The 25563-nt window shown below is 52.5% G+C and overlaps 1 protein-coding gene across 1 annotated transcript; it reads left to right on the forward strand.

Moving 5' to 3' along the window:
* The first annotated feature begins 9022 nt into the window (after window positions 1-9022).
* Window positions 9023-18604, forward strand: C17H11orf24 (chromosome 17 C11orf24 homolog). Its single transcript, XM_060177294.1, has 5 exons — window positions 9023-9119; window positions 12482-12637; window positions 14710-14920; window positions 17163-17665; window positions 17756-18604. Exons 3-5 carry the CDS (start codon window positions 14848-14850, stop codon window positions 18503-18505), a joined length of 1326 nt encoding a protein of 441 aa, XP_060033277.1. The 5' UTR covers window positions 9023-9119; window positions 12482-12637; window positions 14710-14847; the 3' UTR covers window positions 18506-18604.
* Window positions 18605-25563: the final 6959 nt, after the last annotated feature.

Raw genomic sequence — 25563 nt, forward strand, 5'->3', positions numbered from 1 at the left:
AAGTCTTCCAGAAGATTGAAGACGCTGGAATACTCCCTGCCAGCTTCTATGAAGCCAACATCACCCTGATACCAAAAGCAGACAGGGACACAACCAAAAAAGAAAACTACAGACCAATATCTCTGATGAACATAGATGCAAAAATATTGAACAAAATTCTAGCCAACCGGATACAGCAGTATATCAAAAAGATTGTTCATCATGACCAAGTGGGGTTTATCCCAGGCATGCAAGGTTGGTTTAATATACATAAGTCAATCAATGTGATCCACCACATCAACAAAAGCAAGACCAAAAACCACATGGTCATATCAATAGATGCAGAGAAAGCCTTTGACAAAATACAACATCCTTTTATGATCAAAACACTACAAAAAATAGGAATAGATGGAAAATTCCTGAAGATAGTGGAGTCTATATATAGCAAACCTACAGCCAACATCATACTCAATGGTGAAAAACTGGAAGCATTTCCCCTCAGATCAGGTACTAGACAGGGCTGCCCACTATCACCATTACTATTCAACATAGTGTTGGAAGTTCTTGCCATAGCAATCAGGCAGGAGCAAGGAATTAAAGGCATACAGATTGGAAGAGAAGAAGTCAAACTCTCCTTATTTGCAGATGACATGATAGTATACATGGAAAAACCTAAGGAATCCAGCAAGAAGCTTTTGGAAATCATCAGGCAATACAGTAATGTGTCAGGCTATAAAATTAACATTCAAAAGTCAGTGGCATTCCTCTATGCAAACACTAAGTTAGAAGAAATTGAAATCCAGAAATCAGTTCCTTTTTCTATAGCAACAAAAACAATAAAATATCTAGGAATAAACCTAACCAAAGAAGTGAAAGACTTGTATACTGAAAATTATGAGTCACTACTCAAAGAAATTGAAAAAGACACAAAGAAGTGGAAAGATATTCCATGTTCATGGGTTGGAAGAATTAACATCATCAAAATGAATATATTACCCAGAGCCATCTACAAATTTAATGCTATCCCCATCAAGATCCCAAGCACATTTTTTAGGAGAATAGAAAAAATGCTACAAATGTTTATCTGGAACCAGAAAAGACCTAGAATTGCCAAAACAATCTTGAGAAAAAAGAACAGAACCGGAGGCATCACACCGCCAGATCTCAAACTGTATTATAGGGTCATTGTCATCAAAACTGCTTGGTACTGGAACATGACTAGACACACTGACCAGTGGAATAGAATTGAGAGCCCAGAAATGAGGCCCCACACGTATGGACATCTAATCTTTGACAAAGGGGCCCAGACTATTACATGGGGAAAGCAGAGTCTCTTCAACAAATGGTGTTGGAAACAATGGGTTGAAACATGCAGAAGAATGAAACTGAATCACTGTATTTCACCAAATACAAAAGTAAATTCCAAGTGGATCAAGGACTTGGATGTTAGACCAGAAACTATCAGATACTTAGAGGAAAATATTGGCAGAACTCTTTTCCGCATAAATTTTAAAGACCTTTTCAATGAAATGAATCCAATTACAAGGAAGACTAAGGCAAGTATAAACCTATGGGACTACATCAAATTAAAAAGCTTCTTCACAGCAAAAGAAACCACTACCCAAATCAAGAGACCCCTCACAGAATGGGAGAAGATCTTTACATGCCATACATCAGATAAGAGTTTAATAACCAACATATATAAAGAGCTTGCCAGACTCAACAAGACAACAAATAACCCCATCCAAAAATGGGGGGAGGACTTGGACAGAATATTCACCACAGAAGAGATCCAAAAGGCCGAGATACACATGAAAAAATGCTCCAAGTCTCTGATTGTCAGAGAAATGCAAATCAAGACAACAATGAGATATCACTTCACTCCTGTGAGAATGTCACACATCAGAAAAGGTAACAGCAGCAAATGCTGGAGAGGGTGTGGGGTCAAAGGAACCCTCCTGCACTGCTGGTGGGAATGTCAATGGGTCCAACCTCTGTGGAGAACAGTCTGGAGAACTCTCAGAAGGCTAGAAATGGACCTACCCTATGACCCTGCAATTCCTCTCCTGGGGATAGATCCTAAGGAACCCAACACACCCATCCAAAAAGATCTGTGTACACCTATGTTCTTGGCAGCACAATTTGTAATAGCCAAAACCTGGAAGCAACCCAGGTGTCCAACAACAGATGAGTGGCTGAGAAAGTTGTGGTATATATACACAATGGAATACTACTCAGCTGTAAAAAATGGTGACTTCACCGTTTTCAGGCGATCTTGGATGGACCTTGAAAAAATCATGTTGAGTGAAATAAGTCAGAAACAGAAGGATGAATATGGGATGATCTCACTCTCAGGCTGAAGTTGAAAAACAAGATTAGAAAAGAAAACACAAGTCGAGCCTGAAATGGAATTGGAGTATTACACCAAAGTAAAAGACTCTGGGGTGGGTGGGTGGGTGGGGAGAATACAGGTCCATGAAAAATGATGAATGAAATAGTGGGGGTTGTATTGTTAAATGGGAATCTGGGGAACGTTATGCATGTAAAAAAAAAAAAAAAGAAGTAGAAACGCAAAGCAGAAATTGACTGAGTTTGGAGTATGGCACCAAAGTAAGAAAGCAGAAGTACACTAGAGTTAGCAGTGAGTACCTCCCTAATACTTCCTCTCCACTTTTCCAAGCTTTGGGTCCATGATTGCTCAACAATTTGTTTGGCTTTGTATGTTAACTCTCTTTTCAGTCACCAGGTTCCAGGTGTCATCAGGATGCCGGCCAGGCTTCCCTGGATTGAAGACCCCACCAATGTGTCCTGGAGCTCAGCTTCCCCAGAGACCCACCCTACTAGGGAAAGAGAGAGGCAGACTGGGAGTATGGACCGACCAGTCAACGCCCATGTTCAGCGGGGAAGCAATGACAGAAGCCAGACCTTCTACCTTCTGCAACCCACAATGACCCTGGGTCCATGCTCCCAGAGGGATAGAGAATGGGAAAGCTATCGGGGGAGGGGGTGGGATATGGAGATTGGGCGGTGGGAATTGTGTGGGGTTGTACCCCTCCTACCCTATGGTTTTGTTAATTAATCCTTTCTTAAATAAAAAAGAAAAAAAAAAAAAAAGCAGGGGTAACGGGAGTCGGGCAGCAGCGCAGCAGGTTAAGCGCAGGAGGCACAAAGCGCAGGGACCGGCGTGAGGATCCCGGTTCGAGCCCCCAGCTCCCCACCTGCAGGGGAGTCGCTTCCCAGGCGGTGAAGCAGGTCTGCAGGTGTCTGTCTTTCTCTCCCCCTCTCTGTCTTCCCCTCCTCTCTCCATTTCTCTCTGTCCTGTCCAACAACAATGATGTTAGTAACAACAACAACAATAACTACAACAACAATGAAAAGCAACAGGGGCAGCAAAAGGGAAAATAAATATAAAATTTTTTTTTAAAAAAAGCAGGGTTGTTACGGTGGAGCTGCTTCCCTTCCTCCCTAGTGCTGCCAGCTAACATGAGTGGGACAGGAAGTCAGTTAACATCTGTGATATATTTTTTTTGCACACTTGAAATTTCATTCCATCCACCTGTGCACTCTGTAGGGCAGGCATTGTGGTTTTTTGTTTTTGTTTTGTTATATTTCTATTTATTTTCCCTTTTGTTGCCCTTGTTTAGTTATTATTGTTGTAGTTGATTTTGTTGTTGTTGTTGGATAGGACAGAGAGAAATGGAGAGAGGAGGGGAAGACAGAGAGGGGGAGAGAAAGACAGACACCTGCAGACCTGCTTCACCGCCTGTGAAGCGACCCCCCTGCAGGTGGGGAGCCAGGGGCTCAAACCGGGATCCTTCCGCCGGTCCTTGTGCTTTGCACCACCTGCGCTTAACCCATTGTGCTACTGCCCGACTCCCTATTTATTTTTTTTACCAGAGCACTGCTCAGCTCTGGCTTATGGTGGTGCAGGGTATTGAAGCTTTGGAGCTTCAGGCACGAGAGTTTCTTTGGATAACCATTATGCTATCTCCCCTCCACCTTCACAGACTTTTTTTTCTTTTAAGATTTTATTTATTTATTCATGAAGACAGAAGGGGACAGAGAGAACCAGACATCACTCTGGTACATTTGCTGCCGGTGTTGAACTCAGGACCTCATGCTTGAGAGTTCAGTGCTTTATCCACTGCGCCACCTCCCGGACCACCTCACAGACATTTCTTATCTGCTCTTTGCTACCTATCTGCAGCCAGCCCCCTCCCTGGCTTATCACACACACACATGCATACACATGCAATTAGAAATGCATTTTTTTCTTTTTAAAAAATATTTATTTATTCCCTTTTGTTGCCCTTGTTGTTTTATTGTTGTAGTTATTATTGTTGTTGATGTTGTCGTTGTTGGATAGGACAGAGAGAGAAATGGAGAGAGGAGGGGAAGACAGAGGGGGAGAGAAAGACAGACACCTGCAGACCTGCTTCACCGCCTGTGAAGAGTCCCCTGCATGTGGGGAGCCGGGGGCTCAAACCGGGATCCTTGAGGCGGTCCTTGCGCTTTGAGCCACCTGCGCTTAACCCACGGCGCTACCGCCCGACTCCCATGCATTTATTTTCTAAGCAGCTAAGACCTGGAAAAAAGTAACATGGAGCAGCCTGGAGGGAAGGCCATGGAGAGGGTTATCAAGGCCAAGAGAGACAGTAGGCAAGGCCCAGGATGAAGGCCATGCCTACTGCACAGTAATGAAGTTACAAAATGAATTGGAGTCCCTCTTGCACGGTTACAAGTTCACCCTTTTCAGGAAGAAAAAAAAAAAGTCCCAATTTTGCCCCAAAAAGAATGAAAACAGAGTCATGTACGCTAAGTTTTGAGGAAGTCAAAGCAGGGTGTCGGGCGGTGGCATACCCAGTTAAGCACACAGTACTAAGTTCAAGGACCCACTCCACAAGGATCTGGGTTCAAGGCCTTGGCTCACCACTTTCAAGGGGAATGCTTCACAAATGGTGAAGCAGGTCTGCAGGTGTCTATCTTGCTTTCTCTCCCTCTCTGTCTCTCTCTCCTCTCTCAAGTTCTCTCTGTTCTAGCCAATAAAATGGGGGGAAATGGCTGATAGGAGCAGTGGATTCTCTGTGCCAGCTCTGAGTCCCAGTAGCCACTCTGAAGGCAAAAAAGAAAGTCAGTGGTCGGGGAGGTGGCGTAGTGATAAAACTTTGGACCCTCAAGCATGAGGTCCCGAGTTCGATCCCCGGCAGCACATGTGCCAGAGCGATGTCTGGTTCTTTCTCTCTCCTCCTATGTTTCTCAGAAATAAAAATAAAAATCTTTAAAAAAAAAAAAAAAAAGGAAGTCAAAGCACAAATCAACAGCCACGCTGAGGGTCCATTTCCACTGCCCACGTGAACACAGACACTGCCTTTTGCATGTTAGACCTGATGCAGTTGAGGGAACGAAGGCAAACAGAAAGCCAAAGGCTACTGTCTTCGCAAGCTCTCCCAAGTGACTAACTCTGAGCAAGGCTCTTGCAGGCACTAAGTTCCACATTGCTTGAAACCATGAGTCTGAACCAGTGGCGACAACTCCGGGTGCCCTCAGAGAGCGGGTTCTGTCTCTGTAACCCTTGATCTTTGTGTCTGGTTTACTTTCCTACTTAGGAGACCCTGAAACCCTGGACTGGGTCACTGGGCATTGTTAACTGGGTCAGGCAAAAGATAATAAGCAGTTTGGCTTTTGAAATCATGGTAAAACTGAATTTGCAAAGAAAGAACAACAAGCAGAAAGGTGCATGCCTGTGGTCCTCCTAGCATTGTGCCCTCGGGGCAAACAGCAGAGACTAAATCCTGTTACAAGGTAGACATGCATGGATAACCATCTCGACCCAAAATCGATGGCCCAATGGCCTCGAGGCCCCAACATGTTTGCCCTACCCACCCCCCTTTACTGTTTTTCCAGTGATATGTAAGACAGAAGCTTCTAACCCCTCCATCTGTAAATAATTGTCTGAAAGAGGCGGGTGGGGCCATAGGTCTGAGCATTCCTCCTCCTCCGTGGCATTCCACACTGCAGTTAAGAGCCTTTCTCTTCTTGCGAAAGCAGGTGTAATCGTGCTCGGTCCCTGCAGCACGGAGCGGCGGCAAACCCACGTTCAGCTTCAGCCTCAAGGCTGCTGAACAAAACCTTCTGAGTGGCCAGGAGACAGCACAGCCAGCAGAGCAGGGCCCTGAACTTGCGCAAGGCTCAAGGTTCAAACCATGAAACCACATGGGGGTGAGAGGGAATCGCCAATAATTCAGTTTTAGTAAAGAGTTTTAGTAGGCGCAAAGTGCAAGGACAGGTGTAAGGATCCCGGTTAGAGCCCCCGGCTCCCCACCTGCAGGGGAGTCGCTTCCCAGGTGGTGAAGCAGGTCTGCAGGTGTCTGTCTTTCTCTCCCCCTCTCTGTCTTCCCCTCCTCTCTCCATTTCTCTCTGTCCTATCCAAGGACGACAACATCAACAACAACAGTGATAACTACAACAACAATAAAAACAACAACAAGGGCAACAAAAGGGGAAATAAATAAGTTTTAAAAAACCAAAAACAAAAAACGAGGTCCTAAATTCAATCCCCGGCAGTACATGTACCTGAGTGATGTCTGGTTCTTTCTCTTCTATCTTTCTCATTAATAAACAAATAAATCTTTAAAAATAAGTAAATAAAAGTGTATTAAAGTGCTTACAGAATGTGACAAACTATTAAAGAGTGTTCTACTCTGGACATGTCCAGACTTGTTTAAATGGCTGTAAAGTGCGGACCCCACAGATAAGCTAGCTCGCTTACCAATCTTGCTCTTCCCTTACTGGGAAACGCCAGGCCTGCTCTCTGGACCTACATGTCTGAGTGCTGGTCCACTCACCACCACCACCCCTCCAGAAACCCAGGGCCACTCCTTGGAAATTCCCCATCTAAAATGAGCTCATGGCTGCTGGTCTTGCTTCTGCAATCAATGTCACACAACCCCGCCCAGACTGAAGGGATCATCAGCTGTGTTCTCCATTCCGGCCTTGGGTTCCCAGTGCTAACTGGGCTCTTGGCATGGCCGAAATAAACCCCTTTCATCTTTGTCCACCTGCGGCTCCAGTCTCTTCCATACTTTGCAGAGTACTACTACCCAATGGGAGAAGTACTCCTTATCAGTAGCAGGGACAGTGGGGGGGAGCTGCCCCAGATGGACCGGCTGTGCTGTGGTGTCTGTCCCCTGTTGTTGGTCTGCTTCTAAGACCCCTTCTGTTTTGATCATCACGTTAGGTTTGCTTGCACTGCTGAACGCTGTGGTCTATTTACATCATCATTGTTTTGTTTGAGACCCGCACTGGTTTAATCCCCACTGGTTCGTGCTCTTTTTCCACTCTGTCCCCTTATTTCGTACTTCCTGTTTCCCACCCTACCACTTCCATCTTAGAAGATATTTAAAGGCAGATCCTTTTCTGATGAAAAACACTGGATTGCCTTCCGCTCAGCCATGAGTTCCTGGTTGTCTCTCTCCGGCCCGCGAAGCTAACCGGGCATCTGTTGCCTGAACGGGGACTGGCACCCTGTCTCGACTTTATTTATTTATTATTTTTTAAAGTCTTTTTCTTTCTTTTTTTTAAAGAATGTTTATTTATTCCCTTTTGTTCCCCTTGTTTTATTGTTGTTGTTGTAGTTATTCTTGTCGTTGTTGGATAGGACAGAGAAATGGAGAGAGGAGGGGAAGACAGAGAGGGGGAGAGAAAGACAGACACCTGCAGACCTGCTTCACCGCCTGTGAAGCGACTCCCCTGCAGGTGGGGAGCCGGGGGCTCGAACCGGGATCCTTATGCCGGTCCTTGGGCTTTGCACCACGTGCGTTTAACCTGCTGTGCTACCGCCCGACTCCCGACTTTTATTTATTTTAACTTGAAAATAAAGGCTTTGGGCTTACACCCTGAAACCTTCCACTCTTCACAGGCTTTGGTTTTGATCTGGGATTTGGGGTGACCAGCGCGGGTCTGCCGGATACTGGGACTGGGTCAGAGAGCTTGTGACATCCAAAGCCTCTTCCTTTTTTTTACATCTTTATTTATTTATTAGATAGAGACAGCCGGAAATTGAGAGGGAAGGCAGTGATAGGAAGGGAGAGAGACAGAGAGACACCCGCAGCCCTGCTTCACCACTCCCCCTGCCGGTGGGGACCGGGGCCTCGAACTTGGGTCCTTGTGCCCTGTAACACGTGCGCTCAACCAGGTGCGCCACCGCCCAGCCCTAAAAATAATTATTTATTTATAGGATAGAGACAGAAAGTGAGAGGGGAGGGGAGATAGAAAAGGAGAGACAAGGGAGCCGGGCGGCGGCGCAGGGGGTTCAGCGCAGGTGGCGCGAAGCGCAGGGACCGGCGTGAGGATCCTGGTTCGAGCCCCCGGCTCCCCACCTGCAGGGGAGTCGCTTCCCAGGCGGTGAAGCAGGTCTGCAGGTGTCTGTCTTTCTCTCCTCCTCTGTCTTCCCCTCCTCTCTCCATGTCTCTCTGTCCTGTCCCACAATGATGGCATCAACAACAACAACAATAATAACTACAAGAATAAAAAAAAAGGGCAACAAAAAGGGAAAATAAATAAATATTTTTTTAAAAGAATCACTACAACAATAAAACAACAAGGGCAACAAAAGAGAATAAATCCATATGTCAATAATAAAGGGGGACAGAGAGACACCCGCAGCCCCGCTTCACCACTCGCAAAGCTGGCCCCTTGAAGGTGCGGTCCAGGGGCTCGAACCCAGGTCCTCGCGCACCGCCAGCTGCGGCCCCTGCGCCCGAGGAAGGCCCGGCTGCATCGCCCGCTCGGACACCTGCAGGGTGGGCTGCCGGAGCGAGCCGGGACCGCCGGCGGAAGCTCAGGGGCCACCCCACGTGACGCGACACGGCCCCGGCCCCGGTCACCGCAGGTCCGAATCCCGACACCCGCCACTTCCGCCAGAGAGCCCCCAACCCGAGAGCAACTTCCGGCCGGCTCCGGGGGGCGGGGCGTCCCCGAGGCCACGCCCAGTTCCGGCCCGCTTCCGGCTCCGCGGGCCACGCCCTGGTCTGACGTCACCTCCGGGGCGGGCCCGGGCGGGCCGGGCGGGCGGGCGCCGCTGCCCCTGGGTCCTGGCTCCGCTCTGGCCACGTCCTGGCCAGCAAGGCTGCCGCGCCCGGGTGAGGGGCTCGCGCTGCCGTCGGGGGAGGGCTTGTCACGCCGGCCCGAGCCGGCTGGGGACGGAAAGAGGTGGGGACGGGGGCAGGAGGGCCAATGGGGGCTTCGGGCAGCAGTGGGGAGATGGGGCATGAGGACTGGAGGAGGGACGGGAGCAGCGAGCTGACGGGGCGGTTGGAGGACACATGGTGCACTGGAGCGGGCATGGAGCATGGAGCTTGGAGTGGGTATGGAGCATGGAGCTTGGAGCGGGCATGGAGCATGGAGCGGGCATGGAGCATGGAGCGGGCATGGGGCATGGAGCGGGCATGGAGCTTGGAGTGGGTATGGAGCATGGAGCTTGGAGCGGGCATGGAGCTTGGAGCGGGCATGGAGCATGGAGCATGGAGCGGGCATGGAGCATGGAGCATGGAGCGGGCATGGAGCATGGAGCGGGCATGGAGCTTGGAGCGGGCATGGAGCATGGAGCGGGCATGGAGCTTGGAGTGGGTATGGAGCATGGAGTGGGCATGGAGCTTGGAGTGGGTATGGAGCATGGAGTGGGCATGGAGCATGAAGCGGGCATGGAGCATGGAGTGGGTATGGAGCATGGAGCGGGCATGGAGCATGGAACATGGAGCGGGCATGGAGCATGGAGCGGGCATGGAGCTTGGAGCGGGCATGGAGCATGGAGCATGGAGCGGGCATGGAGCATGGAGCGGGCATGGAGCATGGAGCGGGCATGGAGCATGGAGCGGGCATGGAGCATGGAGCGGGCATGGAGCTTGGAGCGGGCATGGAGCATGGAGCGGGCATGGAGCTTGGAGTGGGTATGGAGCATGGAGTGGGCATGGAGCTTGGAGTGGGTATGGAGCATGGAGTGGGCATGGAGCATGAAGCGGGCATGGAGCATGGAGTGGGTATGGAGCATGGAGCGGGCATGGAGCATGGAACATGGAGCGGGCATGGAGCATGGAGCGGGCATGGAGCTTGGAGCGGGCATGGAGCATGGAGCATGGAGCGGGCATGGAGCATGGAGCGGGCATGGAGCATGGAGCGGGCATGGAGCATGAAGCGGGCATGGAGCTTGGAGCGGGCATGGAGCTTGGAGCGGGCATGGAGCATGGAGTGGGTATGGAGCAGGCGTGGAGCATGGAGTGGGCATGGAGCTTGGAGCGGGCATGGAGCATGGAGCGGGCATGGAGCATGGAGTGGGTATGGAGCAGGCATGGAGCATGAAGGGAGCATGGAGCATGGAGTGGGTATGGAGCATGGAGTGGTTATGGAGCGGGCATGGAGCATGGAGCGGGCATGGAGCATGGAGTGGGTATGGAGCATGGAGTGGTTATGGAGCGGGCATAGAGCATGGAGTGGGTATGGAGCGGGTATGGAGCATGAAGGGAGCATGGAGCATGGAGTGGGTATGGAGCGGGCATGGAGCATGGAGTGGGCATGGAGCGGGCATAAAGCATGAAGGGAGCATGGAGCGGGCATAGTGCACTGGAGTGGGCATAGTGCACTGGAGCGGGCATGGAGCATGGAGCGGGGCATGGAACAGGCATGGAGGGCGGGTGGGGGCCTGGAGGGGGGCCAGGTGGAGTGTGCGGGGAGGAGTGGGAGAGAGGGAGTCACTTACTAATAATCCAGGGCTCGGGACCCAGTCGGGAGGGGAAGCCACAAGCAGGCGCCCTCCTAATGGAGGGAATGGAAGGCCAGGGCCAGAGTGGAGCCTGGAGAGAAGCAGGTCGCCCCCCATCCCAGGCCCTTGGCTGGCGAGCCGTGCATGTCAGCAACAGGGCTCAGGACCCACCTGTCCTGCTCCAGCTCCAGCTCCAGCTCGGAGCATAAACCCCTGTGCTCTGCCATGCAGATGTCTTTCCTGCCAGAGGAAGCTACTCTGGAATTTTGGTGACACCCATCTAGGGAAAGATTGTCGCTGTGCCTTTCTGAGTCCTACACGAGCAGAGCAATGTGGGGTTAGCCGCAGAGCAGTGCACACTGGCCCCGCCAGCATGCTGCTGCCAGCCCCGCATCCCCGCGCTTCCAGGCACCCTGTGATGTCACTCCAGGAACCAGCAATGTGACTAGGCAGCTGCCAGCACCCCTGGGTGAGGACGTGTCCCCAGGGAGCGCTGTACACTCACACCTTGCTTCTTGGACTCTGCGGCCAAAGTTCAGGCAGTCGGGTGTCCGTGGGTGAGCCTTACCTGGCCACCGTCTGGGGCCACGCGGCTGCTCTTAGGAGGTGTCAGTGGCGTTGTGGAAAGTGGGAGTGACAGCTGGGGCTCCTCAACCAGCCCTCAGAGCCCTGGGTGAGACCACAGGGCCTGAGCGAGGTGCTAAGCAGCTTGGGGTCCAGTTTCCTGGCACCTGCACCTGGCACAGAACAGACAGAAAGGGACCAGGAAGTTGACGCCCAGGCCACAGCCCAGGGGGCCTCTCCCACAGAGGAGCATCACCAGACTCCAGAGGGTGCCGGCCTTCCCTGCAGAACTGGAGGGGAGCTGCCGTCTGGGAAGGGGGTGCCCCCAGGACCAGCCTGCGCTGTGCCTGCGTCCGCCCTGGCCTCCATGCAGGGCTGACTCTGTTCCCTCCTGTTAGCCTCTCCTGCCTGAGGCCTCCTTTCCTGCCTCCTTTCTGCCTCTAGTGCCCTGGGGTGGGGCCTCCCCCCTCTCCTGGGGTCCTGGGCCAGCCCCCACGGAGGGAGGGAGGGCTCGGGGAATAATGATTCTCAGGTTCACGAAAAGCCTCTGCAGAATGATGCAGGTCCCCACATGGAGGGAGGGGCAGCCATGCTAGAGAGATAAGGTCACGGGGGGGGGGGGGTCTGTGGGAGGGGCCTGAGCTGACCCCTGACCAGAGCCAAGCTTATCTCTCTGGCCAGGAGTGAGTATGCAGGGATAGGAGCCAGTGTGTGTGCAGGGGGAGGACTGGGCTGACCGCACGTCTGACTGTGTGCACGGTGCGCGTGCTTAGTCCCTGCCTCTGGGGGTGTCGGACCGCTCTGAGCTCCTGCATTGGCCTGAGCAACACCAAAAGAGAATCTCGGTTGTTGTTATTATCCTCATCATTACCGTTGAAGATTAGTGTGTCTGTTAGCATGAGAGAGAGAGAGAGAAGCAGAGCATCACTCTGGCAGGTGCAGTGCCTGGAGTCGAACTCAGAACCTCATGCTTGAGGCTCCAGTGCTCCAGCCGCTACTTCTGCTAGTTAATGTCCTTGCTGGTTCCTCTGGAGACTCGCCGGGTCCCTGGGAAGCCGCGTTCCCTGCCCCGTGAGTAGGGAAGTTGCTCTGTGCCCTGCAGTCTGTGGAGCGACCCGGGGGCTGGGCCACGTGGTGTCCCCACAGCCTCGTCCGTCTAAGGACATGTGCTCCTGCTCACAGCCTAACCACTTGGGTCACCAGTCGTGTCCTCCATGCAGGCCATGGCTCAGGGGCGCTCCAGCGAGCCCTCGTCTGCCCACCTCGTGCTGCCTGACCCGCGGCACTGCCAGGAGGACACTGCCAGGCCTGGGGACGTGCCCTGAGCAGCCACTGCTGGTGAGTGTTGGGGCCTGTGGTCCGACCCCCCCCTACCCCCAGGCAAGAAGGGACCGAGTAGAGGTGGTTCCACACAGGAATGAGATGACCCACATCTGCTGGGGGTCTGCGTGGCAAGGGGAAATGGACTCTGTGCCCCCAAACTGCTCCTCCCTGCCCCCTGCAACTCCACCTGCTCCTGTCACCGGGCTGCTTTTTTAAAAGAGTCATTTAGAAATCTTTAGTTTATTTGCTAGGACAGAGAGGAATTGAGAGAGGAGGGGAGACAGCGAAGGAGAGAGAAATTCACCACTTGTAAAGCTTCTGCCCCCTCCCCACAGGTGAGGACTGGAGACTTGAACCCAGGTCCTTGTGCACTGTAATGTGTGCACTCAGCCAGGTGCATCACTGCGCTGCCCCCATTCAGGACCAGAAAGATAATTCACAGGGTAGGACATGCCTGGCCATGTGTGTGCCTACAGAAAAGTAAAGAAAAAGATTTGGGGAGGGGGGGAGTTGGGCGGTAGTGCAGCAGGTTAAGCGCAGGTGGTGCAAAGCGCAAGGACTGGTGTAAGGATCCCGGTTCGAGCCCCCGGCTCCCCACCTGCAGGGGAGTCACTTCACAGGCGGTGAAGCAGGTCTGCAGGTGTCTGTCTTTCTCTCCCCCTCTCTGTCTTCCCCTCCTCTCTCCATTTCTCTCTGACCTAACAACAGCAGTCATAACTACCACAATAAAACAAGGGCAACAAAAGGGAATAAATAAATAATCATTTAAAAACAAATGTATTTAAAAAAAAAAACAGAGTGGGAAATTGGACCAGGGAGTCCACCTGACCTTCCATATTATGTGTCTGAGGCCTCGTATTCATTCCCAGGGCCCACAGTAAAAAGAGAACAAGATAGTTCGTCTTATAGAGCACACACTTGGCTAGGCTCATGGACCTGGGTTCGAGCCCCTACCTACAGCTTGGGAGCACCGTACAGAAGAGAAGCTTCAGAGAGCAGTGGGCAGTGCTAGCTGTCTCTGTCTCTTATGCTTCATTCGGAGAACTGGGTGCGTCTTCTGGGAGTGGTGGAGTCCCACAGCTTTTTTTTTTTTTTTTTTGCCTCCAGGGTTTTCCCCGGGGCTTGGTGCCTGCACTGTGAATCCACTGCTCCTGGAGGCCATTTGTTTCACCTTTTTTTTTTTTTTTTTTTGATAGTACAGAGAGATTGAGAGTGGAGGGAAAATAGACAGGGAGAGAAATACAGACACCAGCAGATCTGCTTCAATGCTTGTGAAGTGACACCCCCCACACACACAGGTGGGGGAGCCTAGGGCTCGAACCTGGATCCCTGTGTGTCCTCGCACAAGTCCCTGTGCTTCGTACTATGTGAGCTTCACCTGGTGTGCCACCGCCCAGCCCATCCACAGCTTCTGATCCAGATGTCATCCACTTTCCTTGGGCCTGTGGCCCTGCTGCCCCCGCCCCATACCAGGGGATCCTCCTCTTAAAACGTGGCACAGGTGTGTCTGCCGGGAAGTGTGCCCTGACACCCCCTCTGCTCCCCGCCTTCATCCCCGAGAGCCAGGCTCCGGTGCACCCTTCCGGGCTCTGTTCCAGCCCCGCCCGTCCCGGCTCTGAGTCACGGATCTGCTCCAACTTGCAGTGACCTCTTGGCTATGGTTCCGCTGGGCTCTGAGCAAGCACCCAGCAGTACTGGGTGGGCAGGTGGGCGGATGAGTGGATGGATGGAAGGGTGGGTGAGTGGGTGAGTGGAATGGTGGATGAGTGGGTGGTTGAGGGATGGATGGATGGATGGTGGTTGAGGGATCGATGGACAGATGGAAGGGTGCACAGTTGGTTGAGGGGCGAGGAGATGGTTGTATAGTGGGTAGGTGCACAGATGGGTACGTGGATAATGGATTGACGGGTAGATGTGCGGATGGACAGATGGACAGGTGACTGAGCAGAAGGGAAGTCAGGGAAGCCTTGGTAATGGAAGGCGAAGTCTCGTCCTCTCCCCTGAGGCCCTCTCTGAGCTTGGGGCCGGTGGAGTAGCCACTCCCAGGGTGGGTGGAGACTCCTTAAAAGTGGACGGGTGCTGCCCAGCCCACTGCCCCATCACCACGCCGAGACGCTCCCGCTCTCCCGGGACACCAGCCACAGCATCTGCGGGTCACCCACAGCGTCCCAGACCAAGCAGCAGCCCGGGGAGCAGCCGGCCGGAGCCCCAGGCTGACCTGCACAATGTGGACGGCCCTCGTGTTCATTGGGGCCTCCTTGCTCTCGTTCAGAAGCCGAGTGGGGGCCCAGGGATCAGGTGAGTGCTGGACACAGCCGGAGGACCCCAGTATCCTCACCCACGGGGGTCCACAAGCCAAGGCCCGGGGCTGGGGCTGGGGCTGGGGTCAGGACCGGCCCAGCAGGGTCTCTGGCTCCATTACGCAAACTGGGGCCTCCGGCAGCAGGACGACACAGATAACGTTGCCGCCACTATTACCAGGGTCATTGAGGGGCTTGGTGCCCGCAGTTTCTCTGCTGCTGGTGGTCATTTCTTTCATCTGGAGAGACAGTTAGAGATAGGGAGAGACAGAAGGAGAGACATGGGGGCTGGGCGGTGGCACACTGGGTTAAGTGTACCTAGTACAAAACACAAGGTCCCTCACGAGGATCTGGGTTTGAGCCCCCGCTCCCCACCTGCAGGGGCGACGCTTCACACGTGGTGAAGCAGGTCTGCAGGTGTCTGTCTCCCTCTCTATTTCCCTTCCCCTCTCAATTTCTCTCTGTCCCGTCCAACAAAACGGAAAAAATGGCCGCGAGAAGCAGTGACTTTGTAGTGCCGAGCCCCAGAGATAACCCTGGAGGCAGAAATAAAGGAGGGACACTGTCCACTGCTTTTGGAGCTGGTCCGTGTAGTGACCTGGCTCCTCTGACGTGGTGGTGTGCACTGTGCTGGGTGAGCCGCCTGCCAGCTCTGGTCGTGTCATTTTTTTTTCCTTTTTTTTTGTTTTCCTCCAGGGTTATTGCTGGGCTCGATGCCTGCACCATGAATCCACCGCTCCTGGAGGCCATTTTTTTCCCCTTTTGTTGCCCTTGTTGTAGCCTCCTTGTGGTTATTATTATTGCCATTGTTGATGTTGTTCGTTGTTGAATAGGACAGAGAGAAATGGAGAGAGGAGGGGAAGACAGGGGGAGAGAAAGACAGACACCTGCAGACCTGCTTCACCACTTGTGAAGCGACTCCCCTGCAGGTGGGGAGCCGGGGGCTTGAACCGGGATCCCTACGCCGGTCCTTGCACTTTGCGCCACATGTGCTTAACCCACTGTGCCACCGCCCGACCCCCGGTCGCGTCATTCTTATTTCTTTCTTTCCCAGAGCCCTGCTCAGCTCCAGCTTATGGTGGTGCTGGGGGTTGAACCCGGGAACTTTGGTGCCTTAGCATGACAGTCTTTTTTTGTGTGTTTTAACATTTTTATTTATTTATTACTGGATAGAGACAGAGAGAAGTTGAGAGGGCGGGGGGAGGTAGAAAGGCAGAGAGGCAGAGAGACACTTGCAGCCCTGCTTCACCACTTGTCAAGCTCTGCCCCCTACAGGTGGGGGCTTGAACCTGGGTCCTTGCACACTGTAATGTGTGCTTAGCCAGGTGTGCCACCTCCTGGCCCCTAGGCATGACAGTCTTTATGCAAAATCATTATACTATCTCCCCAACTCTCAGCCCTGGTTTTAAATTTATTGTTATTTTTATTTTTTATTATTATCTGTATTTATAATTAATTGGATAGAGACCGCCAGAAATCGAGAGGGAATGGGGACATAGAGGGGGAGAGAGACAGACACCTGCAGACCTGTTTCACCGCTTGTGAAGCTTTCCCCATTCAAGTGGGACCTGGGGGCTTGAACCCAGGTCCTTGTGCACTGTAACGTGTGCACTCAACCAGGTGCACCACCACCCAGCCCCTTAAATTTATTATGTTTAAAATATTTACTTATTTATTCCCTTTTTACTGTTGTAGCTGTTGTTGTTATTGATGTCGTCGTTGTTGGCTAGGACAGAGAGACATGGAGAGAGGAGGGGAAGACAGAGAGGGGGAGAGAAAGACAGACACCTGCAGACCTGCTTCACCGCCTGGGAAGCGACTCCTCTGCAGGTGCAGAACCGGGGCAATTTATATTTTTAAAGAGAAAGAAGGAGAGACCTCATTGCCCCACTCCATCGTGCATGAGTCCAGAGTTAGAACCCACGGCTTTTTCTTTCATTTATTATTTTTTACTGATAGAGACAGAGAAATGGGGGGGGCGTTGAGAGACATTGCAACACTGCTCTCCACTGCTTATGAAGTAGCAGGTGGGAGCCTTGGGCTTGAACCCAGGTCCTTGTGCATCATAAGGTCTGTGTTCTATCCAGCACAGCACCACCCAGCCCCTCCTTCTTATGACCCCTCCCCCCCCCCCCGGGAATGAATTGAATCAAGTGTCCCACACACTCACACCACCGCTGGCCGACTGGCCTCTGCTCTGGGCCCGAGGGTGACTCGTGACTCTCTCCCCCGCATTTAAGGCACCTCGGTCCTCAGCAGCAGTCAGGAGCATGGAGTCAGTGAGAATGCTTCCTCAGGGATCGGGCCCAGGACCTCCAGCGGGACCTTGGAGACTCTGGCCTTGGCCACAACTCCAGTCACACCAACATTGGTGACGTCCGTCCTCAGCTCCAGCTCTGCTGCGGCCTTAGCAGGGATGACACACAGGACAGAGCCGGGCACTTCAGCCCCCTCAGGAGGTAGGCCTGGGTCTGTGCAGTGGAGTACGGCCTCCAAGGCGACTGACCCAGTCACCTCGAGTGTCACAGTGAGGGCTGGTCCCTTGAGCTCCCCAAATACTTCTGAGCACTCGCCTAGCCCCTCCTCAGCCAGCCCCTCCACGCTGCGGGGACTCCCAGCTCTCAACTCGTTCGCACCAGTCTCTGTCACACAGGCCACCACTGCCGGCCCTGCGACCAACAAGAGTGGGCCAGGCTCCACCACCTTGAACACAACCCAGGGTCCCACCACCCCCACTTCCGAGGTTCATGGAGCCACAACAACAGGGCCCACCACCCCCACTTCCAAGGTTCATGGAGCCACAACGGCGGGGCCCACCACCCCCACTTCTGAGGTTCATGGACCCACAACGGCGGGGCCCACCATCCCCACTCCCAAGGTTCATGGAGCCACAACAGCAGGGCCCACCACCCCCACTCCCAAGGTTCATGGAGCCACAACAGGAAGGCCCACCACCCCCACTCCCAAGGTTCATGGAGCCACAACAGCAGGGCCCACCACCCCCACTCCCAAGGTTCATGGAGCCACAACAGCAGGGCCCACCACCCCCACTCCCAAGGTTCATGGAGCCACAACAGTGGGGTCCACCAACTCCACCTCCAGGATTCATGGACCCACAACGGTGGGGTCCACCACCCTCCCTTCTGTCACTCATGGGCCCTCGACAGTGGGCACCTCCACCCACATACATGCCCAGACACCAGCCCCCAGTCCAAGCCCTGCAGCGGAACCCACGCCCCCTACCCAGGGGACCCCCAGGCCCCAGACGCCCCTGCCGCCCACCCCTGAGGCCAGCACCACCCCTGCCGGGCTGAGCCTGGGGAGCTCAGGGGCGCCCACGCCGGCAAGCGCAGACGGGAGCCCGCCGAGCAGCCAGGGCCGGTACCTGGTGGTGAGCACCCAGCCGCTTGGCCCCGCGGCGGTGAGCCGGAGCCTGCTGCTGGCGGTGCTGGTGCTGGGCGTGCTGCTGCTGCTTGGGGCGCTGGCGCTGCTCGGCCTGCAGGCCTACGAGAGCTACTCGCGCAAGGACTACACGCAGGTGGACTATCTCATCAACGGCATGTACGCCGACTCGGAGATGTGACAAGGGCTGCCGCCAGGGACAGATTTATTTTTGTAACCGTCATGGGGTGGCCGGGGGGTGGGGGGGTCCTGACCGGAATTAAAGCCACAGCTACTTCCATCCCTCCGTGTGTCACCCTGGGGGCAGGCAGACTTGCTGGGATTTGGGATCCTTTCACTCGGCGTCCCTGCCTGGGGTCACGTAGAGGGAGGGCAGGCCCTCTGATGACAAGGGACAGAGTCTCGGTGGACGCACCCCTCCGTCCCCTGTGAGCAGGACATGCAGGCTGTGGGTGTGGCGGGAGGGCTGGGATGCTCTGCTGGCGCATGTGCCCTGGATTTGAACCCAGCACCACGTGGCTGTCAGGAACGGGGAAATCCTGAGCGGGGAGGAGCAGGGCTGTGCTATCTCCCTCTCAAGGCAGAAGACACTGCTTAAGGGAGTTGCTCAGTCCGGACCGCTGACGCTGGGCTCCGGGGTCATTCCACAACTCAGCACTGAAAACCAGAGCGGACAGAGTAGCAGCAATATGCATGTCCTCCTTAAAGGGAAAAAGAGGCAGACAGTACTAATACTCCCACACAGAGCACTAAGCAAAAGGACCCGAGTTTGAGGGGGAAGCTTTACAGGTGGTGAAGCAGGGCTGCAGGTGTCTCTCTGTCTCTTTCCCCACCTCCCCGCTCAATTTCTCTGTCTCTATCCAATAATATAGAAAAAGTGGGCGCCAGGAGCAGTGGATTCATAGTTCCAGACTCAGGTCCAAAGTTCAATTCCCATATCCACCATCAGCCAGAGTTGAGCAGGGCTCTGTTCTCATTAAATATATAACGGTGACTTGTTTGTGAGAGAGAGAGATGCTGAGAGACACCTGCAGACCCGTTTCACCACTCATGAAGCTTCCCCCTGCAGGTGGGGAGTGGGGGGCTTGAACCCTGGGTCCTTGCGCACGGTAATGTGTGTGTTAAACCAGCTGCGCCACCTACCAGCCCCCTAAAAAAATCTGTTTTTTAAAATATATTTATTTTCCCTTTTGTTGCTTTTTTATTGTTGTAGTTACTCTTGTTGTTACTGATGTCATTGTTGTCAGGACAGAGAGAAATGGAGAGAGGAGGGGAAGACAGAGGGCGAGAGAAAGACAGACACCTGCAGACCTGCTTCACCGCCTGTGAAGCGAGTCCCCTGCAGGTGGGGAGTGGGGTCTCGAACTGGGATCCTTAACATTGGTCCTTGCGCTTCGCGCAAAAATAAATATTTTCTTAATATATTTTATTTATTTTGGATAGACACAGAATCTGAGAGGCAAGGAGGGGTAGGGGCCAGGCAGTGGCACACCTACCTGGTTAAACGATCACATCACAGAGCACAAGGACCTGGGTTTGAGCTCCCGGTTCCCACCTACAGGGGAAAAAGCTTCAGGAGTGGTGAAGCAGGGCTGCAGGTGTCTCTCTGTCTCCCTCTCTCCCCATCCTCTCAATTTCTCTCTGTCCTATCTGCAACAACAGCAATGACAACAATAACGACAACAGCAAGGCAACAAAATGGGAAAAAATGGCCTCCAGGAGCAGTGGATTCGTGGTGTAGGCACCGAGCCCCAGCGATAACCCTGGAGGCAAAAAAAAACAAACAACACTGTTAGGTTGACCCAGCAGCTCCTGTCCTGGGGACTGATCCAAAGGAAACAAACACAGCATGCAAAGAGCTCTGTGTACCTGTGTTCAGAGCAGCACAGTGTGTAACAGCCCAAGCTTGGAAACAACCCGGATGGCCTGCGACAGGTAAGTGGCCGAGGAAACTGGCCTGTGTGCCCAGTGGGGCAGTGCTCAGCTGTAAGCAAGGGTGATGTCACCTCCTTTACTCCATCCTGGATGGAGCTGGAAGGCACCGTGTTAAGTGAGATAAGTCGACGATAGGCGGTCTGCCGTGTTAAGTGGAACTTAGGAAACGGGCTGGGCGGTGGCACACCTTGTTAGGAGCACACATTACAGTGCACTTGGACCCAGGTTCAAAGCCCTGGTCGCCACCCGCAGGGGGGAGTCTTCAAGAACTGGTCAAGTAGGGCTACTCTCCCTCCTGTCTCAATTTTTCCATGTCCTATCCAATAAAATGGAAACTAACTGCCAGGAGCACTGGATTCATACTGCCAGCGATAACCCTGGAGGAAAAAAAAGAGAAAGAGACCAGAGCATTGTGCCACGTGGGGTGCCAGGCATCAAACTCAGGACGCCATGCTTCCAAGTTCAGTAGCCTCCTCACTGCACTCCTTCCAGCCCCGTGTTTGTTTATTTTTAAACTAGAGCCCTGCCCACCTCTGACTTCAGGTGGAGGGAGGGGTTGAACCTGGGACCTCAGGGCCTGAGGTATTGAAGTTGATCATTGAAACATGACCATTACTCTGACTCCAATTCCATTTGCTTTTAATTTACTTTTAAATTTTTTATATTTATTTCCTTTTGTTGCCCTTGTTTTTTATTGTTGTTGTTATGTTGTTGTTGTTGGATAGAACAGAGAGAAATGGAGAGAGGAGGGGAAGGCAGAGAGGAGGAGAGAAAGACAGACACCTGCAGACCTGCTTCACCGCTTGTGAAGCGACTCCCCCGCAGGTGGGGATCTGGGGGCTTGAACTGGGATCCTTGCGCTTTGCACCATGTGTGCTTAACCCGCCGCGCTACCTACTGCCTGATTTTAATTTTTTTTTAAAAAAACTATTCTTTATTTTTTTATTATTTCTTTTCCCTTTTGCTGCCCTTTTTTGTTGTTGTTCTAATTATTGTTGTTATTGGTGTTGTTAGATAGGACAGACAGAAATGGCGAGAGGAGGGGAAGACGGGGAGAGAGACAGACACCTGCAGACCTGCTTCACCGCCTGTGAAGTGACTCCCCTGCAGGTGGGGAGCCGGGGGCTCGAACCGGGATCCTTATATGGGTCTTTGCGCTTCATGCCCGTGTACCTAACCCCCTGCACTACTACCTGACTTCCCTGTTCTTTATTTTTATGAGAGAGGGATATAGAGAGAAAGACACAGACAGGGCAGAAGCCTGCTCAGCTCTGGTTTATGGTGAAGTTGGGGATTGAACCTGGGACCTTGAAACCTCAGGCAAGAGAGTCAAAAGTAGAACCATTATGCTGCCTCCCTAGCTCCTTTGAATGGATTTTATGAGAGAGAGAGAGAAGCTAAAACCCCAGCCTGGTGCATGCAGTGCTGGGGAATGCTCTGGGACCTTCAGGCCTGCAAGTCCTGTACTCTGCCGGCTGAGCCATTTCTCTGGATGCTTTATGTATTTATTTATTTATTTTTGCCACCAGGGTTATTTCTGGGGCTTGAGTGCCTCTCTGGTAGCCATTTCCCTCCCTTCTTCTTCCTCCTGCTTCTCCACTTCTCCCAGAGAAATATGGTGAGAGAAGGGGAGAAAAAGAAGGACAGAAAGAGAGATACCTGAACACCGCACCACCACCTGTGAAGCTTCCCCCCTGCCCCCTCCCCACTGCAAGTGGAAACCCGGGGCTTGAACCTGGTCCCTTGCACATGGTGACGTGTTCTCTTCCGGGTGTGCCAGCACCTAGCCCCTGATGCAGTTATTGTATTTGTTGTAAATATTTTCTTAATCTTTATTTATTCGTTGGATAGAGACAGTCGGAAATTGAGAGGGAAGGGAGTGATGGAGAGGGAGAGAGACAGACCCCTGCAGCCCTGCTTCACCCCTTGTGAAGCTTCCCCCCTGCAGGTGGGGACCGGCGGCTCTCGAACCTGGGTCCTTACTATAACATGTGCGTTCAACCAGGTGCGCCACCACCCGGCATCTGATGCAGTTATTTTACGAGAGATAAGGACCAAGACCAGAGTCCGCTCAGCGCTAGGCGGTCTGTGTACAGAGCTGGGGCCTAGCCACGCTGAGCTGTCTCCTCAGCCTTACCCCTACCTGCACACCTGACCTTCCAGACTCCGTCTCGAACACCCTACACTCCTGGGCTCTCCTTCCGGACAAATGTCCTTGTCCTTGTCCTGAGACAAGGCGAAGCTCCTGGAATGGCGAGTGAGTGCAGCCTCCCTTTCAGGACAGAAGGGTGCAGTGAAGCGCAAGGAACAGCGTAAGGACCCCGGTTCGAGGTTCGAGCCCCCAGCTCCCTGCAGGGAGTCGCTTCACAGGTGGTGAAGCAGGTCTGCAGGTGTCTGTCTTTCTCTCCCCCTCTCTGTCTTCCCCTCCTCTCTCCATGTCTCTCTGCCCTAACAACAAAGACATCAATAACCACAACAGGGGTCCTGGTGGTGGCGCACCTGGTTGAGCACATACATTACAGTGCGCAAGGACCCAGGTTAGAACCCCCACTCTCCACCTGCAGGGGAAAGCTTTGCAAGTGGTGAAGCAGGGCTGCAGGTGTCTTTCTGCCTCTCTCTCTTTCTGTCACCCCCCTTCCCTCTCAATTTCTGGCTCTCTAACCAATAAATAAAGATAATATAAAAAGAATAACCACAACAATGTTAGACAACAAGGGCAACAAAGAGAAAATAAATAAATAAATTAAAAAAAAAAAGAATCAGTCTCCAACACCCGGATGTGATGCTGACAACGTGCGCTGGCGTGTGAGATGAAACCCACAGAGCTCAGGGGAGCCGCCCGGCTCTGCGTGACACTCAGCTTGCCTATGCCCAGCTGAGGCGGCCGTCTGCAGGCTGCGGTGGTGGCCGGGACCACTGATGCCCCGAGTTACTGTGACAGCTCGCCACACAGCCAGATAAGGAGTCACTGGGTCCCGGGTTGTTTGCTTGTCATTCACTAGACCGTCGCTGCTCCAGGGTGACATGTTCAGAGAGAGAGAGAGAGAGAGAGAGAGAGAGAGTAGGAGGACAGTGAACAACCCCAGAGCCCTTGGAGGAGAGAGAGAAAGAACCAGAGTATCTCAGAAGCTCAGGTTGGAGAGTTGAATCTCTTGTTTGTGGCGCCCCCTCCTGGGAAGCCTTTTTTTTCAGTGATTTTTAAACTTTATTCAGGAAAATAGAGAAAATTCACATACTAGGCCAAGAGAACGAGAGAGTGAGAAAGTGAGAAGGCCCCTATTCACATCTTGATGGGAGGCCCATGTAGGCAGAGAAGGACAGAGTGCAGCCCCTCAGAGCTCTTACTCACATGGTGATGAGCTGTCGCCCAGGGCCGAGAGCCCGATGGGGAGAGAGGAAGAGCCTGGGCAGCTCCTCTGTTTATGGAGGATGATTAGCCTATTTGTTTGTTTTTACCTTAGCACTGCTCAGCTCTGGTTGATGGTGGTGCTGGGGAGTGAACCTGGGACATCAGAACCTCAGAAGTCAAAGTTCGTTCTGCAGAACCACGATGCTGTCTCCCTCATCCATATTTATGTTCTAGAGAGGGAGAGAGGCCAGGCGGTGGCGCCCCTGGTTGAGTGCATATGTAACAACGTGCAAGGATCCAGGTTCAAGCCCCCAGTCCCCTCCACACACCTGCAGGGGAAAGCTTCTCGCGTGGTGAAGCAGGGCTGCAGGTGTCTCTCTGTCTCTCTCTTCCTCTCTATCTCCTCCTTCCTCTTGATTTCTGGCTGTCTCTATCCAATAAATAAATAAATAAAGTACTGACGATTTTTTTAAATATTTAATTTATTTATTCCCTTTTTGTTGCCCTTGTTGTTATATTGTTGTAGTTATTATTGTTGTTGTCGTTGTTGGATAGGACAGAGAGAAATGGAGAGAGGAGGGGAAGACAGAGAGGAGGAGAGAAAGACAGACACCTGCAGACCTGCTTCACCACCTGTGAAGCGACTCCCCTGCAGGTGGGGAGCCGGGGTTCGAACCGGGATCCTTACGCTGGTCCTTGTGCTTTACGCCACCTGCGCTTAACCCGCTGCGCTATAGCCGGACTCCCACAGACGATTTTTTAAAACAGAGAGGTAGAGGGAGAAAGAGTAGAAAGGCCAGCACAGCACCACTCTCACATCCATGGAGCTCCCCGGACCATCTGAGGTGCTCCCATGTAGGTCTGGCTCTCAAACCCAGATCCTTGCACACAGTGAGGCATGTTCTCCAGCATGTGGGCCATCCCCCGCCTCCTGCCTTAACCATCTAGAAGTATTTTCTTGTTGGGGGTTGGGCGGTAGCGCAGCGGGTTAAGCGCATGTGGCGCAAAGCGCAAGGACCTGCATTAGGATCCTGGTTTGAGCCCCCGGCTCCCCACCTGTCCTATCCAACGACAGCAATAATAACTGCAACAACAATAAAAAAAAAAGGGCAACAAAAGGGAAAATAAATAATTTTTTTAAAAAATGAAGTATATAGTGGTCCGGGAGGTAACGCAGTGGATAAAGCATCAGACTCTCAAGCATGAGGTCCTGAGTTCAATCCCTGGCAGCACATGTACAAAAGTGATGTCTGGTTCTTTCTCTCTCTCTCCTTTCTAGTGAATAAATAAATAAAATCTAAAAAAAAAAAAAAAAAAAAAACCCGAAGTATTGTGTTGTTAAAAATAGAGTAACTGGGAGTCGGGCGGTGGCTCAGCGGGTTAAGTGCACATGGCGCAAATCGCCAGGACCTGCGTAAGGATCCCAGTTCGAGCCCCCGGCTCCCCACCTGTAGCGGAGTCACGTCACAAGCGGTGAAGCAGGTCTGCAGGTGTCTGTCTTTTTCTCCTCTCTGTCTTCCCCTCCTCTCTCCATTTCTCTCTGTCCTATCCAACAACAACGACATTAATAACCACAACAATGTTAAACAACAAGGGCAACAAAAAGGAAAATAAATAAATAAATAAAAACTTAATTTATAAAAAAAAAAAAATAGAGTAACTGGGAGCCAGGCGGTAGCGCAGCGGGTTAAGCACACGTGGCGCAAAGCACAAGGACTGGTCTAAGGATCCTGGTTCGAGCCCCTGGCTCCCCACCTGCAGGGGAGTCGCTTCACAGGCGGTGCAGCAGGTCTGCAGGTGTCTGTCTTTCTCTCCCCCTGTTTTCCCCTCCTCTCTCCATTTCTCTCTGTCCTACCCAACAACAACCACATCAATAGTAACAACAATAACTACAACAATAAAACAAGGGCAACAAAAGGGAATAAATAAGTAAATATTTTTAAAAATATTTTGCC

The sequence above is a fragment of the Erinaceus europaeus genome, chromosome 17 (genome assembly GCF_950295315.1).
Source record: "Erinaceus europaeus chromosome 17, mEriEur2.1, whole genome shotgun sequence".
Taxonomy (NCBI): Eukaryota; Metazoa; Chordata; class Mammalia; order Eulipotyphla; family Erinaceidae; genus Erinaceus; species Erinaceus europaeus.